The sequence below is a fragment of the Chanos chanos genome, chromosome 4, assembly GCF_902362185.1.
Source record: "Chanos chanos chromosome 4, fChaCha1.1, whole genome shotgun sequence".
NCBI lineage: Eukaryota > Metazoa > Chordata > Actinopteri > Gonorynchiformes > Chanidae > Chanos > Chanos chanos.
The window spans coordinates 24965496-24982636 of NC_044498.1; the positions used below are offsets into that span (position 1 = coordinate 24965496).

Consider the following 17141-nt stretch of genomic DNA (forward strand, 5'->3'; position numbering starts at 1 on the left):
CACTGAAACTTAACTGGGAGACGTTGTGTTCATAAAGTGTAAGGTCACTCATGTTGTTGAGTGATTCGTTGTCGACTACTCTGTGGCTTCACATTGCTCGTCTGGGCTGAAACTGCCACTGCTATAGATTAAATGAAAAAAAAACACTAAAACTTAATTATCAGCCACTCTGTGGCTTTGTTTTCCTTTCCACACCTCCTTCACTGCTCTGCCCTACTCTCCTCATGCAGTGCGCGAGGTTTGGTGGTTGTGTGGTGGGAGTCTTATTATGCAGAGATGGTGTAGTGTTTGGAGAGGTATGTTGTTATTATGTATGTATAAAAGGCACACACAAGGCATGCAAAGTTCAGATCCAAACATAGATCTAAACATAGGAGCTTTTCCCCAAAATAATGGGAAAAAAAGAACCCAAAACAAACATGCTTGTTTTGGTGTAGCGGCTGCAGTTTTCCATGCACTGCACAGGCTCTGTGTGAGGGACTGTGGACGACTGTGCACTGACACCAAGTTTAGTCCTGTTTCCTTATAACTATGATATTCAGACAACCGAGATACAAACAGTTTCCCTTTCAAATCTCCCAACAGATTGTTTGTGATATGTTACCTTGACTTGTTTGTTTATTGTTATGATTGTTGTTATTGAAAAGGATAAAAGAAGTGAAGGAAAAGCTAAACAAAGTCTCATGGCTGCTGTGTATGTGTTCGTGTGTGTGTGAATGCATGCGTGTGTTTTGCAGAGAAGGCAGCTCTCATGTCACCAGATGACGAGGTGCAGAAGAGCGATGTCACCTCCAGCAGTCAGGGTATGGTGGAGAAGGAGGCTTTGGGGCCTCTCCTCCTGGAGGTATGTAGATATTGTAGCCCCCACCACCCCTTTCTACCCACTGTATGCCACATTAAAAATATAGGAACTGCAAAGTCAGAACAGAACTGATGTTAAAGGTCTGAAGCAGTCTTTTAGGAATAGGCAAACTTATTCTCATTTGTTAACTCAATCGCTTGTTGTAACTATTGCATGCAGTCTTTCACAATGTAAAGTATTGAAACTAAAAATCTTTATTTAAATGTTCTTTGCATTGTGTGCACTTCAGTGCATTAAGTGTAATTATAGTGAGTTCAGTACAGTGCGTTAAGTGTAATTATAGTGAGTTCAGTGCAGTGCATTAAGTGTAATTATAGTGAGTTCAGTGCAGTGCATTAAGTGTAATTATAGTGAGTTCAGTACAGTGCGTTAAGTGTAATTATAGTGAGTTCAGTGCAGTGCATTAAGTGTAATTATAGTGAGTTCAGTGCAGTGCATTAAGTGTAATTATAGTGAGTTCAGTACAGTGCGTTAAGTGTAATTATAGTGAGTTCAGTGCAGTGCATTAAGTGTAATTATAGTGAGTTCAGTGCAGTGCATTAAGTGTAATTATAGTGAGTTCAGTGCAGTGCATTAAGTGTAATTGTAGTGAGTTCAGTACAGTGCATTAAGTGTAATTGTAGTGAGTTCAGTACAGTGCGTTAAGTGTAATTGTAGTGAGTTCAGTGCAGTGCGTTAAGTGTAATTATAGTGAGTTCAGTACAGTGTGTTAAGTGTAATTATAGTGAGTTCAGTACAGTGTGTTAAGTGTAATTATAGTGAGTTCAGTACAGTGTGTTAAGTGTAATTGTAGTGAGTTCAGTACAGTGCGTTAAGTGTAATTATAGTGAGTTCAGTGCAGTGCATTAAGTGTAATTGTAGTGAGTGCAGTGCGTTAAGTGTAATTATAGTGAGTTCAGTACAGTGCATTAAGTGTAATTGTAGTGAGTTGCCACAATTGTATCAGTCTGATTATTTAGAAATGTGAACATATTCAGTGTTATTTAAACTGTCTATTAAGTACAGTAACCAGGACAGTGTTGTTTACCTGTGCTTTAGAGGGAAAAGCTTACATTGTGGAAGTATGTCAACAGTACCAAATGACATGAGATGAAATCTAGCTCCTGGGCTCACAGTACTTTGTTGGAGACTTTTTTTTTTTTTTGAACTGCATGTCTGCATTATGGGCGTCTCCATTCATACCACGTCCAGCTCTGGCCCAGTTCCCACGGCTGAAGGACCAAGACACACCATCCCCAGGCGCTTTTATACAGCAGCCTCCCTCCAGAAGGATACGTTTCACCCCTTTTCTTTTTCTTATCCCCTCTGTTTTTGTCCCCCTCCCGCCCTTTCTGGCAGGCCCTGGACGGGTTCTTCTTTGTGGTGAACCGGGAAGGCCGGATCGTCTTCGTCTCTGAGAACGTCACTGGTTACCTTGGTTACACCCAGGAGGAGCTGATGACCTCCAGTGTGTACAGTATCCTCCACGTGGGCGACCACAACGAGTTTGTACGCAACTTACTGCCCAAGAGCCTTGGTGAGTGTGAAAGAAAGAGAGAAAATGCAGTTTCAAACAGAGCAACAAGCAGACCATGTAGTTGACAGGAAATAGACCTCTGGGTGGGTGAAAACAAGAAGCACTGAAAATCCCTCCCAGTTCACACCAGTGGTTACTTGGTTCACAGTGTGGATGGTTGCTTACGTTTGTCTGCGATGTTTTCAGGCAGCGCTGAGGAAAGATCTGGAATGTTAGTTTTGTAAGAATGTTAGGAAAGGTTTGCCAGGAGAACGAGAGCGATTACTGGGCAGAGCGGAGAATGACAGCAGAAGAGTATGGGTAAAGAAGCGTGAAAAGGTGAGTTAGGGAGGGAGAGAAAGACAGGTAATGGTGATTTGTGCATTGTGAAGGAGTGGAGTACCAGGTTGATTTGCGTCGACTTTTATAACCCCCAGTCCCACATGGTAGATAATGTTAATACCAACACGTGGGTCAAAGGTCGAGCTTTATCACACCAGTGCTCTCACTGAGCCCTCGCTGTAATTACCACACATGCACAGAAACAGAAACACACACACCCCATCTCTCATTCTCTGTCTCTCTCTGACAATTTTTATTTCATCTTGGATTCCTCCCTATCTTGCTCTCTGCCATTGCTGCATTTCACTGTTTTTCAAATCTCTCCTTTCACGCTCCGCAGCACTTCACATCCTGTTTTTCTATGGGCCCCTCACACATTCACTTCAGTCCCATTCAGTTCCCTTTAGGCAGTTTGTCCCTCTGCCCTGTGTTCTGTGTCTGCATCCTGGTAGTAATAAATTGGAACAAAGATACAGAATGTAGAGTGATAACTGTAATAACCATTATTTGTGAGTAGACAGGGCAGTAACAGTAAGATGTGTGATCAAATGAAATAGTGGCTCTGATGATTCATCCTAGCTCTTACTGTTCTGTCCATTTTCTCTTTTTCACCTCAGTCTCTCTGTTTCTTCTTTTTTCTTGCCCTGTATAAAATATTTGTAAACCACGTAATGTATATGTAGCTGGGTTTCTGTGTGCGTGTGTGTTGCAGTGAACGGGGTACCGTGGCCACAGGAGCAGGGCAGGAGGAGCAGTCACACCTTTAATTGCCGGCTGTTGAAGAGACCTCCAGACGAGGTGGACTCAGAGAACCAGGAGGCACGACAGCAGTACGAGACCATGCAGTGTTTCACAGTCTCACAGCCCAGAGCCATGCAGGAGGAGGGCGAGGGTGAGACAGACACACACACACACACACACACACACACACACACACACACACACACACACACACACACACATGTAGACAATAAAAGAATAACACACAACTAGCACACACAGAGCCAGAAGTAATGTAAACAGCCAAGTATACAGTGACATGCATATGCTCCTGTATTCAGAACATGTACTAACCCTGGAGCATTATAAACACATGCAGGAGTTTATAGTCGCAACACAGTTGTGATGCGCAACATAATAACAACCATGTTAGTAAGGATTACTTTCAGACCACTGTACTGATCAGGACATTTTTTGGGGGGGGAGGTTATGTTACTCTTAAAACGATGTTTACTTTACTATCAATGTGCAGAATTCTGACCTTTGATCCCATTTCTCTGTCTCTCACTCTCTCTCTCTCTTTCTCACTCTCAGACCTTCAGAGCTGCCTCATTTGCATAGCATGTCGTATGCCCCGCCCACCTCAGATCCCTGTTGGCACAGAGTCCTTCATCACCAAGCAGGATCCCACAGGTAACCCCACAGATAGACTGCTTGCTCAGTCACCCACTCCTGTGCCCATGCGACTGTCCCAGTCAGTATATAGTCAAACACTTATTGTTTTAGAGGAAACTTCCTCATGGGAGCTTAAAAACTCTAAAAACACAGCTGATCCCAGACCTGTGTTAAAGGCTCAACTTCTCCTGCTGACCTTAGAAGGGGAGAACTGCAGAACTACAGATTTGACCTTTCCCAAGTCATTTGTGGTGCATTACCAAAAAAATATGTATTTACAGGTGCTCTAACACTAACTTGTCTCTCCTCAGTCAGTGAAAACAAATGAAATATCTGAAAAAAAAAAAAAAAAAAAAAAGAATATTATTTAGTTACTTTATTATGAGAAAAAGTTAAGTACACATGCTGACATTCTATCTGTCTATCTCTGTGTCTGTGTATCTGTCTGTGGGAGGGTTGTTGTTGATCAGTTGAGCGATCTGCTGTGGTATAATCTAAAGACTCTCTAGAGTGAGCCCTTGTTGTCTCTAAGGAGATTCTGAGAGTGTCTTGGCTCTTAGTGAGGGATTCCGTGTGAGGTCACGTGTCAGGCAGTGCCGTTTTGGCCGTTCACCAATCTGGCACTTAGCGTGGCCAGTCGGTCGTGAGGGCACAGTCTGCAAGTCCAGTGCAAACGGAAAAATGGTTACAGTGGCTGCAGGACATCTGACAGGCGTTATGTTCAGTTGTGCACACTATTGTGTTAATGGTAGACGCTAGAGAGAGGACTGAAAAATAAAACTGAAGATAGTGATGGAAAGATAGATGTGTGAGAAATGGATTTTTGATGTCTTTGGATTTGTTACATGCATGTACATTCATTTGTTGTCCATTTGTTAAACCCCTACATGATTGGCATGCAGAGGTGAAAGTCTAATCTCAGAGACACTTGCCCCAACATGAGTGCCGACCTCGCGGCCCAGGGCTCTCCATATGTAGGAGTCAGACAGGTTTTACTGAGGAGCAGAGAACAACACTTTTCCTGGTGATGGCAAATGGGAGTGACTGTTGACTGTCTGCTCTGCTCTCTCTGCTTCCTTGTAATCCACACATACAGTCTCTATACAGCGTGAGTGTAGGCTGTCAGACCGGCTTGTCAAACTGCCACCCACTCCAACCTCCCAGTTAAACTGGAACAAAACAAAAAAATTGTTGGGGGAAAATAGAGCTCTCTATTTCAATGACAGTTGCTCTTAAATAAATATGTATTCATTCCATGTCTCTGTTCTCTCTCTCTCTGTCTGTGTGTGTGTGTGTTCTAGGGAAGATCATCTCGATTGAGACGAGTGCTCTGAGAGCCACTGGTCGGCCAGGCTGGGAGGACCTGGTCAGGAAGTGCATCTATGCCTTCTTCCAGCCTCAGGGCAAAGAGCCCTCTCACGCCAAGAAGCTGCTACACGAGGGTACGGCCACGGAGTGCACGCGCGCACGCACACAAACACACTCACACAGAAACACACAGTCATACGCACACACTCGCACGCATTCAACATGTGTTTATCATGTCATGAGATGTTAACACCATAGATGTTTTTAGCCAGTTGGCTCTATAGGTTCTTCAGTTGTCCATTATCTGTGCATTCACTGTGTCACAGCGCTACAGTTGCACACTTTTTAAAGTTTTTTTGGGATGTTACACTGCGACTGCCCTCTGTTGATCGACCTGAATCACAGAGTCTAAAATGAGTCCTGAGCAGTGCTCCTGGTTGATGCCGTGACTGACAGAGTCTAAGGCTGAGGTGCTTTAACAGAGGAAAGGTTCAGATGTTAGCTGAGATCAGAGGAGCACAGTAAGGTCTGTTACTCTGGTGGGTGAGTGGGCCAGGTCACTGGAGTCTGTACAAATGTGGGTAGAGTCAAGTTACAAATTGGGAGAACTGTATTTTTGTTTATTAAAGAGTAATGTGTTTTTGTGTGTGTTCATATGTGTGTTTATGTGTTTGTTTATGTGTGTGTTTTGACAGTGATGACCCATGGCACGGCCATCAGTCCTCTGTACCGTTTCACACTCAGTGACGGGACACCCCTTAGTGCTCAGACACGCTGCAAATTCTGCTGCCCCCAAAACCCCGACGTACAGCCATTTATCATGGGCATCCACACTATCGACAGGTAAAACATTCACAGTCTCTTACATACACACACACGCACCTGCATACACACACACACTCTCTGTCTCTCTCTCTCACACTTTTCTCACCCACTTTCTCTTTCTTGTGCACACAACCTTACAAACCCACTTTCGCTCACTCTTTCTCTCTTCTCATACACACCCATGCGGACACACACACACACACACAGTGAATGGACTGTACATTGTGGAGTGCGTCTGCTGTTTTCAGATTGTTATATGCACAAATATACAGCCATAATATCTCATATAACATAAGCCACGTTCTAGACTAGAATAACCTGAGTACATTCAGAACTGCAGACATGCAGCAATCTTTTTGTACTGTCTGTCCTGTCCATTAACCTTATCCCTGTGTGTCTGTCCTGTCCATTAACCATATCCCTGTGTGTCTTTTTGCAGGGAACACAACACTTCTAGCTCTCAGGAAAACACTACCCCCAGCCTTCCGTCTCCCGCTGCCCAGCCCTTACGCTCGCCCTCTCTCCTGCCCACCAGTGACCTCAGTCTGCATCTCAACAACGGCAACGGCACCTGTGCCACGCCTGGACCTCCCACCCCCTCCCCCACGACCACGGGCTACCCGATGCCCGGCCGCGGTGTGCCTACGGGTCAGCCGGTCAGCAGCCCCTCCCCTCTGGGCAGTCCTCTCACAGCCACCCCTACCTCATTCATGTCCCCGCGGCCCCCGCGGGGCAGTCCAGGCCTGGCCGGCAGCCCCCGCGTGCCTGGCCACCCTTTCTCCCCCTCGGCTGCCGGCCTCCACTCTCCTGCCAGCACTCTGACCCGCCAGCAGTCGAGCGGTGACGGCATGGGCTTCTCTCTGCCCTCCCCTCTGCCCCCCAGACAGACACCCACCCCGAGTACCTCCCCGGCCCGTCCTCCCCCGGCCAAACCACCTGAGGGCTCCTCTGACGAGCCGAAAACCGGCCCAGCGGGCAACCCCAAGCTCAACCAGCTCCTCGATAGCAGTGCCAACCCGGGGCAGACGGACCAGGACTCCTCCTCTTCCTCTTCGTCGGTAAATCCTCATCCTCGTCCAGCGGTGGCCGGCCAGTGTCCCGCCTCTCATAGCACCCTGACGGAGCGACACAAGATCCTGCACCGCCTGCTCCAGGACAGCAGCCCGGTGGAGACGCCCAAGGAGCCGGAGATAAAGAAGGAGCCCCCGGCCAGCCCCAGCCCTGCCCCAGGTAGCGGCAAGGAGCACCAGGACCACCAGCTGCTACGCTTTCTCCTGGACACGGACGAGAAAGACCTGGGCGACCTTCCTCCTCCGGCCGCGCTCAGTCTGCAGACGGTCAGGGTGAAGACAGAGAAGAAAACGAGCGGCGATGCAACACTTTGCGCAGCGACCACAACGCCGGCGACCGTCTGCTCTCCCAAACCCAGCGACAGGCCCAGTCCGGTAATCCCCATTACTACACCTTCCCATTAGTACACTTTTCCAGCCATTCTATCAGAGAGCACAGAGTAGAACTGGACATGTATCAGTGTCTCTCTCCACCTCAGTACATTGGACCTGCAGCAGGGCATGCTTTTTTTAAACTGCAGATGTACCCTAATACAAAAGCAAAGAGATAATTACTGCATCACAGTCAAATTGCCGAATCACAAATGGCACTGGCAGAAGAAGCTGTTTCTAAGCAGTGTGAAGGCATTACTACATTTACTGAACAACTGAACAAGGCCTTCCTCATTCTTGTGTTTTTGATTATTGTAGAATGATACAAAACAAACAGGCTGTTAGGAGAACACAACGTCTTTGTCATTCTGTACCTGAAGTTATACACACAACTGGTTTTTTTCACTGACAGTATCAGGGTCTTTCATTCTGTAAACGACACATGATACTACTTCCTGTGGTGCCAAGAACTGAAGTTAAGAAATGTCCCTGTGGAGGAAACGAACTCAGTCACACTCCCAAATGCACTTCTGTGGTAACGAGAAAACAAGACAAAGCAGTTGTGAATAGTTTTGTATTGTTTGAACTCATGCAGATAGGGCCAGGTTCACTGCCTAATAAAAGAGCTGAGTGGTTACAGCCTTGCTGTGAAGGCCTGTCGTATTCTGCACATGGTTTGTGGCTGACATGCTTTGTGGGCTTGGCTTATGACTCTGTGCTGTTTATGTTTCTCACTTTGGCTTTAATGGAGTTCCTTGGGATGCATGTTCACAGTGGTTAAACTGCACCTCTTTCCCGTCTCTCCCGTTCACTCCTTCTGTTTGTGTGTCTGTGTGTGTGTGTGTGTACGTGTATGTGTGAATGTTAATGCACATAGCAGTTTCCCAGTGCTGACCTGGACTCACTCAACCAGCTCTTGCCAACGCTCCAGCATTCTGGAGGAGGGGGCAAGCCCACGGAAGAGCCAGGACTCCCCCAGCTTGCCGAAGACAATGCCAGTAAGACTGTGAGCGTGAAGAGGGAGTCTCCAGGAACGCCTGCACACAGTGAGGGCCCATCACTCAGACAGATGAAACAAACATTATGTAATAATAACAATGACACAAATAATAATGTGGTCCTATGGTAACTTTGATGTGCATTGACTGTTTTTCTTCTTCCCCTTACGACTCTTCCCCTGTCTCAGCAGTGTGCCCTGATGGCACCAATCTCCAGAGTCAGCTGCCCTTTGACTTCTGTGACCCCTCCACACCCACAGCCAGCCAGGTGCAGGCCCAGGTCCCTGGTCCAGTGCCTGTGTCCGTTCCAGGGCAGGGAGACCCCTTCCAGACCCCGAAGGAGAGCAGTAGCCCATTCACTGATCCTGCCAGCATTAACTTCAACACCAACCCAGGTACTCTGCCATGTCTATGAGTGCCATCCCCCAGGGTACAGAGGCAACAAATAGTCCTCAAATGACTCCCACTGTGTGTGGTTACTGAGCTCATACACTAATGCTAGATAATATCAGATTATAACATGTGTAATTTTATGGAATATAGATTTAGAAATTCCTCGTTTTCCACCCTCAGTGCTGAAGAGTAGGCAGTTTTAATGTGTGCACAGGGAGTTGTACAGCTCTTTAAGACTGACTGTTTGCATTGTTTGTGACAGGGCTGACCAAACTAGAGTTGCCAGACACAGACCAGTTCCAGCCTGTGTCTCTGGCTGACCCCTTGGCTTTTGATGGGAGTTTGGGAATTCAGTCACAGGCTCCACTGGCCTCTCCTCAAGAGTGAGTGTTCTCTTTAGTATTACACATCTTACAGAGCGTCTGCATCCCTCTGTGTCTTCACCTCTGTGGCTTAGTGAAGAACGTTAAGAATATACAGGAGTACACGCACGCACGCAAGATAGTGGAGGTGCCAGGGCCTCCTGTAAGATGTGAAGACATCACACACACACACTCACACATACACACACACACACACACACATTCACATGTAGGGCAGATCTCTATACCCTCTAACACAACATTCATATACACACACACAGAAACACACACCATTCTAACCCCCTTGGCCTCTCTCTCTCTCTCTCTCTGAGCAGGCAGTGTGTGCCGTGCCCACTGGATGAGATGCTGTGCCCGCCAACCACCCCAGAGGGCCGCAATGATGAGAAAGCCCTTCTGGAGCAGCTTGTGTCCTTCCTGAGCGGCACAGACGAGAGCGAACTGGCTGAGCTGGACCGCGCCCTGGGCATCGACAAAATCATACAGGTGAGACAGGTGGACTCATACAAATGAGACAGGCGAGCTCATACAGGTTAGACACACAATCTCATACAGGTGAGACATGTGAATTCATACAGGTGAGACAGCCGAGCTCATACAGGTGAGACAGGTAAACTCATACGGGTGAGACAGGTGAACTCACACAGGTGAAACAGACAAACATTCAGGTGGGAAAGGCACACTCATATAGGTGAGACAGGCAAACTTATACAGATATGACAGGTGCTGGCAGCTAGTCATACCTGATTACATCCTCATTTATTAGATTTCAAATTATATAGGAACTTGAGTGTCTGTTCTGCACCATGCTATGTATAAAAACATATTGCAGTAGCTCTGTGATGACATCAGAAATTGTGACTGTGAGATTCATGTATCTATCTGATTGGACATTTTTTTAGCTAACTCACTGCATTGATTCTTTCGTAATATTGTCTTTAACTCTCTCTGTCTTTTACAGGGTGGCTGTCTGGACCCTGTCCCTCAGCGCTTTCCCCAGCCTGCTCCCTCTAACCCTATGCCCATGGACCCCAAAATGACCAGTTACTCCCCCCAGTTTTCCCCGGGCCCCTCCCAATTTCCTGCTGAGATGGCCCAGCCTCAGGCCATGGGTTTCGGGGGTCCCCGGGTCCAGTTTCCGGGCAACATGGGGATGACGCTGCGACCTGGTATGACCCGCGCACCAGGGATCCCCAACCAGGTCAGGGTACCTCCCAACCAGCTGAGACTACAGCTTCAGCAGCGCCTGCAGGGCCCCCAGCAGGTAGGCCAACGTCACCTGCCCTGTCTAATGTCAATATTCTCAGGCTTCATTTGTCATCATGGGCAGTGTTTTAACTCAGCCTCATATGAGTGTCTCTGCTCAAAACCCTGTCCTGTCCATCCAGCACCATTCCACACACTTACGTAATATCTACACAGAATCGCAGCGGAGCCAATATGACATTTCAGTGCTGATGACCAAGTGTCTCATTGAGATGGTGTTTCCCCCTTTTTGTTTGTTTGTTTATTTATTTATTTTTGGGCATGTGCATGTTGCCAGGTTTTGGTCCAGCAAGGCCTGCCTGGGTTGATGGTTATTAGAATCAGGTGTGTCAGATAGGATGTGGGAATGACTCCGGCAGGAAGGGTGACGTCTACACGGAGCATAGGCCAACCTCTGGCTCTGTCAGAACTGATTATCACTTCACTGACATTAGTGCAGGGCTTCAGTTACTATGTAAGCGCACATGTAAACACAGTCTGCTGTGATTCACACTTGGCAGTGTTTAGGAACTGGATGCCAGTGCAAAAGAATAAAATTGATTAACAGTTGAAAGAGGTCCTCTGGTGTTTTGCTGCCAGCTGTGTTAGTGCCTCCCTCTGACAAGGTTTATCCTCTGCTACGGTGACTTCTATATTTGGGCAAAGCCCTCAATGAATTGTAAAAACCAACCATTCATTAAGGTTAAAGAGGCTTATTCTGTTGAGTGGAATCTCAGTGCCTCATTTTCTGAGAACCTGTCTGACAGAGCTCACTAGTAATTAATAGCCAAGCAACAGACTCAGGTCTGAAAAAGAATATTGTGAAATGGAATGCCTCCCCGCCTCTTTTTTTTTTTTTTTTTTTTTTTTCTTTTTCTGCTGAGTGTTGTGTTGATTGTGTAATGTTTTAAAATGATCACTTTAACTTGTTTAGTGTTGAACTGTTGTTTGTAGTGCTCCATCTAACCCCCGCTTTTTTTCGGCAGCTGCAGAACAGGATGGCATCCATGGGCCAGTTCCCACAGGGCGGGCACGTCGCCATAGGGATGCGCCAGGGCATGCAGCCACCTCAGATGCCCTCTCAGGTGAGTGTGTCACTTGAGTTTTATCTGGGTTTCTGTGCTTGTATGTGTGTGTGTGGGAGCGGGGGAGGATGGGACAGATGTAGGTGAGAACAGTTTGGCTGCAGGTCTCAGACTGTGGGCAAACATCCCAGGTTAGGTCTGCAGTCAATAGAGCAGCGTTGTGGCGTGCTTGCTGACATCACCCCTGGTCTCTCTGGTTCTCCCAGCCTCCACTCAATGCTCAGATGCTAGCCCAGCGGCAGAGAGAGCTCTACAGTTTCCAGCATCGCCAGAGGCAGCTCCTGCAGCAGAAGGTCATGCTAATGAGGCAGGGCGTGGCCCCAGGGCCCCTTGGACCCCAGCGGGGTCCCAAAGTCCCCCAGCAGCAACAACAGCAGCCTCAGCCTCAGCCTCAGCAGCAGCAGCAGCAGCAGCAGTTTGGCTACCCTCAAGGCTACAGCGCCATCCCCGGAAGCACCCCCAACTCCCCCGCACACTTCAGCCCCATGGGGGCCCCGCTGGACCCTAAACTCTCCACCCAGGGTCCTATGGGAAACCAGAATCTGTTGGGAGGAATGCAGGGGCAATTCGGGGGGGCTGTAAACCCCCCTGTTCAGCCAGGGCTCTTTCAACAGTTTGGAGGACCAGGTGAGTTTGGCGCCTCAAATTAGACTGAGTCCAGTTTCTAATGCTATTAACTGATGTTACGTAATTCAGGTAAATGAACAGGTACCAATGCCAGTGTCATGTACTCTCTTTGTCCCATAAAGGCATGGTTCAGCAAGATTCATCCTTTCCACCAGAGCTGAGTCCTACTAGCCCCCTGTTGTCACCACAGAACTCCACTTCTCAGAGCCCTTTGCTTCAGCAAACCCAGACTCTGCCAGGTTACCAGTCACCTGACATGAAGAACTGGCAGCAAGGTGGCATGGGAAACAACAGGTAAAGCAGGCGTGAGATTCAGTATCACAGAGGTCTGACTGGACAGTCGGAAAACCCACAGCAACTCGAAATATGCTATACATACATTATGACTCTAGCAACTCAAAATATACTATAAATACATTATGACTCTGGCAACTCAAAATATACTGTACATAAATTATGACTCTAGCAACTCAAAATATACTATACATACATTATGATTCTAGTAACTCAAAATATACAATAAATACATTATGATTCTAGCAACTCAAAATGTACTATAAATACATTATGACTCTAGCAACAAAAATATATTACACATGGTTCCCACGGGTCTTTGACATCCTTGAAAGTCTGTGAATTTTAGAAAAAAAAATCAAGGCCTTGAAAGTTTTTGAAAATAGACATACATAGACATGGGTCATTGAAAGTGCTTGAATTTACATATTTTGCGCAAGAATAGAAATTTAAGTCACTTTTATATTTTTTTTCACTTAATGTTAGTAAATAGGCTACGTTCTGCTGCCTGCATGTCTGTCTTCTGCTGTCTGTGCATCCTTGTTTCACTCGAGAGAGTGTGTGAACCCCCCTGTGCGACGGTCATGTGTGTGCATGAGTGATTGAAGTTGAATGATGCAGGGTAAACAGTGGCAAGCAAGTGAGAAAGCAAACGTTACAGTAATTAACCTTGATCCGTGTCTCAAACTATGCCGTGTTGGATCCCTGAATTTGGGGAAATTGGGCCTTGAAAGTCCTTTAAAAGTCTTTGAATTTCATGTTTAAGATGTGGGAACCTTGATTATAAATACATTATGACTCTAGCAACAAAAAATATATTGTAAATACATTATGACTGTAGCAACAAAAATACACTGTGCATACATTATGACTGTAGCAACAAAAAATATTGTAACGGTACCTGATGAAGCGTAATCACTATTAACAACAGCAGTGTTTTGAAGTCCTAAATGGATAACACTGTGTAATGTAAGTAATTCCACTATACCTAGGCCATTATTTTTCTTTTATTTACATGTAGTTATACTCAGCATATTAGCAGTGTGCTAATCATAGCAGACAGTGTGAAAAAAATCTGTTTTATGTTTTTAACATACATGAGCGGTATACTCAATCAGTTGGAAGAGTTTCCATATGGATGACTTGGCAACTGATGAACTGTCACACTTTTATTGACTCGTATATGCACATGCAGAAACGCACGCACGCATAAAAGACAATACAACTTTATGTTATCTGTGCAGCATTTTTATTGCTATTGCCGTTAACTGGTTTTTACATTGTCAGCGTTATCTTATCACATTATGGGCAAATCATATAGTAAGAGCAGATAAGCAAGCTAAGCATTCAGGTTCAGTTTGAAATTTCACAGTTCTGCTGACACTGCATGGTTTACTGCCAAAATATTTTAAGACGTATGGACTATAGTTATTGTTGTTGTTGTTTACTGTGTGTGTTGACTGTGACCGTGCTGCCTGTCATATCCAGCCTGTACAACCAGACTGGGCAGACAGGCTCCCAGGCCTTTGGCCAGCAGGGTGTATACAACAACATGAGCATAACGGTGTCCATGGCTGGGGGATCTGGAGCCGTTGGCTCTCTACCTCCCATTGGTCCACCAGTCGGCATGGGCAACAGCAACCTTGGCAACGTCAGCTCCATGTGTAATGATCAGGTACGGATTCATTCACTCACGTACTCGGTGTTACTGAAGCTAGAGATTTGTTCTCTTCCACAGTTTGGGACTGGTTCTTTGTTTACACTTCAGTATTGTTTAATAGATTGTGTAACAATTTATATATTTACTAGAAGCTTCGAGAGTGGATTGTCTGTTTGTTGTTATGCTATATGCAGTCTAGTTTAGTTACTGCACTTGGTCTTTGTCAAAGCTACCATCAGTTAGCCAGCTGGTGTGTATGATCAGTCATACTACCATTACACAACCTATTGTGCTTAGACAACATGCCTAACCCGCTTTCTGATTGATTTTTGTGTGTGTGTGTGTGTGTGAGAGAGAGAGAGAGAGAGAGAGAGAGAAAGAAAGAAAGATTTTGTATTGACACTTGTCCTCATTATGGAAATTTTCCTATTAAATATAATTGTTCCACAGTCTGTAGCAGATTGTATCATTAAGCTTTGTGGTTGATAAAGTGCAGATTAGCTCAACTGGGACAAACAGTGATCTGAACAGTGTTGGTGTGTGTTAATGTTGAATTTACATGTCTATCCTGCACATTAGCTTTTTGGGCTTGCTCATGTGCATGCCTCACACTGACCGTGTGTTTCAGGTACAGCAGGTGCAAGTGTTTGCTGATGTTCAGTGCACTGTCAACCTGGTGGGAAGCGACTCTTACCTTAACCAGTCGGGTTCCATGGGGCCCCAGAAAGCCCAGAGTGGAGCCACTACAAACCAGTCCCAGCAGAAGAGTCTTCTTCAGCAGCTCCTGACTGAGTGACCCACCCCTCGAAACCTGCCAGAGGACGCCCTCCACACGTAGAGATTTCTATTCTTCACCTTTGGTTTCCATACAGTGTAACCGTAGGGTCGTTTTCTGTTGGCCCAATGCTGGTGGGGCATCACATGCTCTTGTCAAGAGCGCTCATTCCTGGTCACCTACTTTTCAACATCTGCTTCCAGAATGGGGGGAAAAAAAACAACAAGAGAACGTTCCAGAATTTGCCAAGTCTGTAAGTCAAGCCGTTGTTGCAGATGGTCACAGAGAGCAGGCCAGCAGTTGAGTTCAGACCGGTCGGTGTTTGGAAAGGGGGGGGGGGTGGTAACCATGGCGTCATCCCAGCCTCTCAGTGGCCTGGCCAGTGGGACAGTTCTTGGGGAATGTTTTAAGTTGTCCTGCGCAATGGAAAGCTCAGTTTCAGCTGGATCTGTCACTGAAAAGCTCCCCTCAGCAGTGCCTGAAGACGGGAGGAATTTCCCAGCTCTTTTATTCGTTTGTCAGTTTTATTTTTTTTGGTTTTGTTTTTGTTTGTTTGTTTGTTTTCTGTGTTTTCAGAACAAGCATTGCCAGGATGGGAGACTGTTCTGTAGCACAGACGTCCGCTATAGGCTTTCCTGGGTGAACTCTTTGGAAATGACAGTCGTCCTACTCATTTTCTCCCCTCCAGCAGCTGTGAATGCGAGTCGCTGAGGCAGGCAGCGGCTTCCCGGTGTAGTCTGACGTGTGTACTGTACGGTTCAGTATCAGTGTACAGCACAAACGGACACATGTTTGGATGAGATCACACTTTTTCTTCTTTCCTTTGAAAACAAAACAAAAAACTAAAACTAAAAAAAAAATCAAAAAACAAAAAAACAGAAAAAAAACAAAAACAAAAGAAAGACCGTCATGTAATTACTCGACAGCAACTGTTGTTTTTTGGATACGCCAATATCATGGGTTTCAACAGGTTTTTTTCCCTTTTCTTTTTTTGTTTTTTTGTTTTTGTTTTTTTTTTTGTAATGAATTTCAGAATCTGTAATATGTCAGTTTTTTTAATAACAATGTTTGACATCAAGAGGCTTGTTGGTCTTCAGATATATCTCGGCTTATGATAACTGCAGGATGGAACAGGTTCTGGACTCATGATCAACATGAGCAAAAGCTTGGTGCAAAAATTCGCAACGTTTGATTTTTTTTTTTTTTTTTTCTTTTTTTTTTTAAGTTAGTTGGCGGCTTTATATTTTATCATGCCCCAGTAAATGTTACAATCCCCCAAAATTCTAGTGTACAGTACATGAACGCGATAAGCTTTGATTATCTAAAGTGATCTTCATTTCTTGTTTTGTTTTTGTTTCGTTCTGTTTGTTTGTTTGTTTGTTTGTCTGTTTTTAAATCGACTGGAGATTTTCAAGGATGTTCTGGAAATCCCCAGTTTTTTCTCTCTTCTGGCTCTGAAAGGGCTTGATGTTGTCTTGGAGGACCGTCATGCCGTTAGCTGTGTTGTGCAGCTATTCTTTGACTGCTCATTTGACTACTGTTGTCCAGTCAGACACTGTTCATCTGCGCTATCTTCTGTTTATTTACCTACTCTCATCCTCAGCCTCGCCCCCACCCCCACCCCCACTCCAAGAATCCTGTCAACACAACTAAAGAGTAACACGCAATAACAGTACATAAGGAAACGAGGCCAAGTTAGGAACCCTCGCAAAATTCAAAACAGTAAAAAAAAAAAAAAAAAGCAAATTCTAATCATATGCGTAACTGTTTGCCACCCCTCTTCTATTGTGTTCTGTGGTATCGGATATAACAATTTTAGCCAGTGAAAGCCTCTGTAATTTTTAAAGGTTGTTTCTATGGTCCCAAATGCTCTCTCACTGTGTATATATATTTATATATATACAAGGTATTTCACAAAAAGTGTGTCAAGAGAAGATCACAGGAGATGATGTGGAGTTGTAGCATAGATGGCCCTCTCCCTTTTCTGGAAATGTTTCTCCTCCTTCAGCTGTGCG

General features: G+C 45.6%; 1 protein-coding gene across 1 annotated transcript in view; it reads left to right on the forward strand.

Annotated features, from left to right (window-relative positions):
* ncoa1 (nuclear receptor coactivator 1) overlaps positions 1 to 15945 on the forward strand; it is a 39722-nt gene extending 23777 nt beyond the window's left edge. The window contains exons 4-20 of the mRNA XM_030772000.1: positions 738 to 844; positions 2201 to 2378; positions 3412 to 3591; positions 4014 to 4112; positions 5396 to 5536; positions 6098 to 6245; positions 6667 to 7672; positions 8547 to 8715; positions 8859 to 9062; positions 9323 to 9443; positions 9758 to 9926; positions 10402 to 10704; positions 11672 to 11770; positions 11977 to 12397; positions 12520 to 12691; positions 14180 to 14366; positions 14980 to 15945. Coding sequence (XP_030627860.1) covers positions 738 to 844; positions 2201 to 2378; positions 3412 to 3591; positions 4014 to 4112; positions 5396 to 5536; positions 6098 to 6245; positions 6667 to 7672; positions 8547 to 8715; positions 8859 to 9062; positions 9323 to 9443; positions 9758 to 9926; positions 10402 to 10704; positions 11672 to 11770; positions 11977 to 12397; positions 12520 to 12691; positions 14180 to 14366; positions 14980 to 15147 — 3872 coding nt within the window. The 3' untranslated portion in view covers positions 15148 to 15945. The remainder of the gene's footprint in view (positions 1 to 737; positions 845 to 2200; positions 2379 to 3411; positions 3592 to 4013; positions 4113 to 5395; positions 5537 to 6097; positions 6246 to 6666; positions 7673 to 8546; positions 8716 to 8858; positions 9063 to 9322; positions 9444 to 9757; positions 9927 to 10401; positions 10705 to 11671; positions 11771 to 11976; positions 12398 to 12519; positions 12692 to 14179; positions 14367 to 14979) is intronic.
* The last annotated feature ends 1196 nt before the right edge of the window (positions 15946 to 17141 follow it).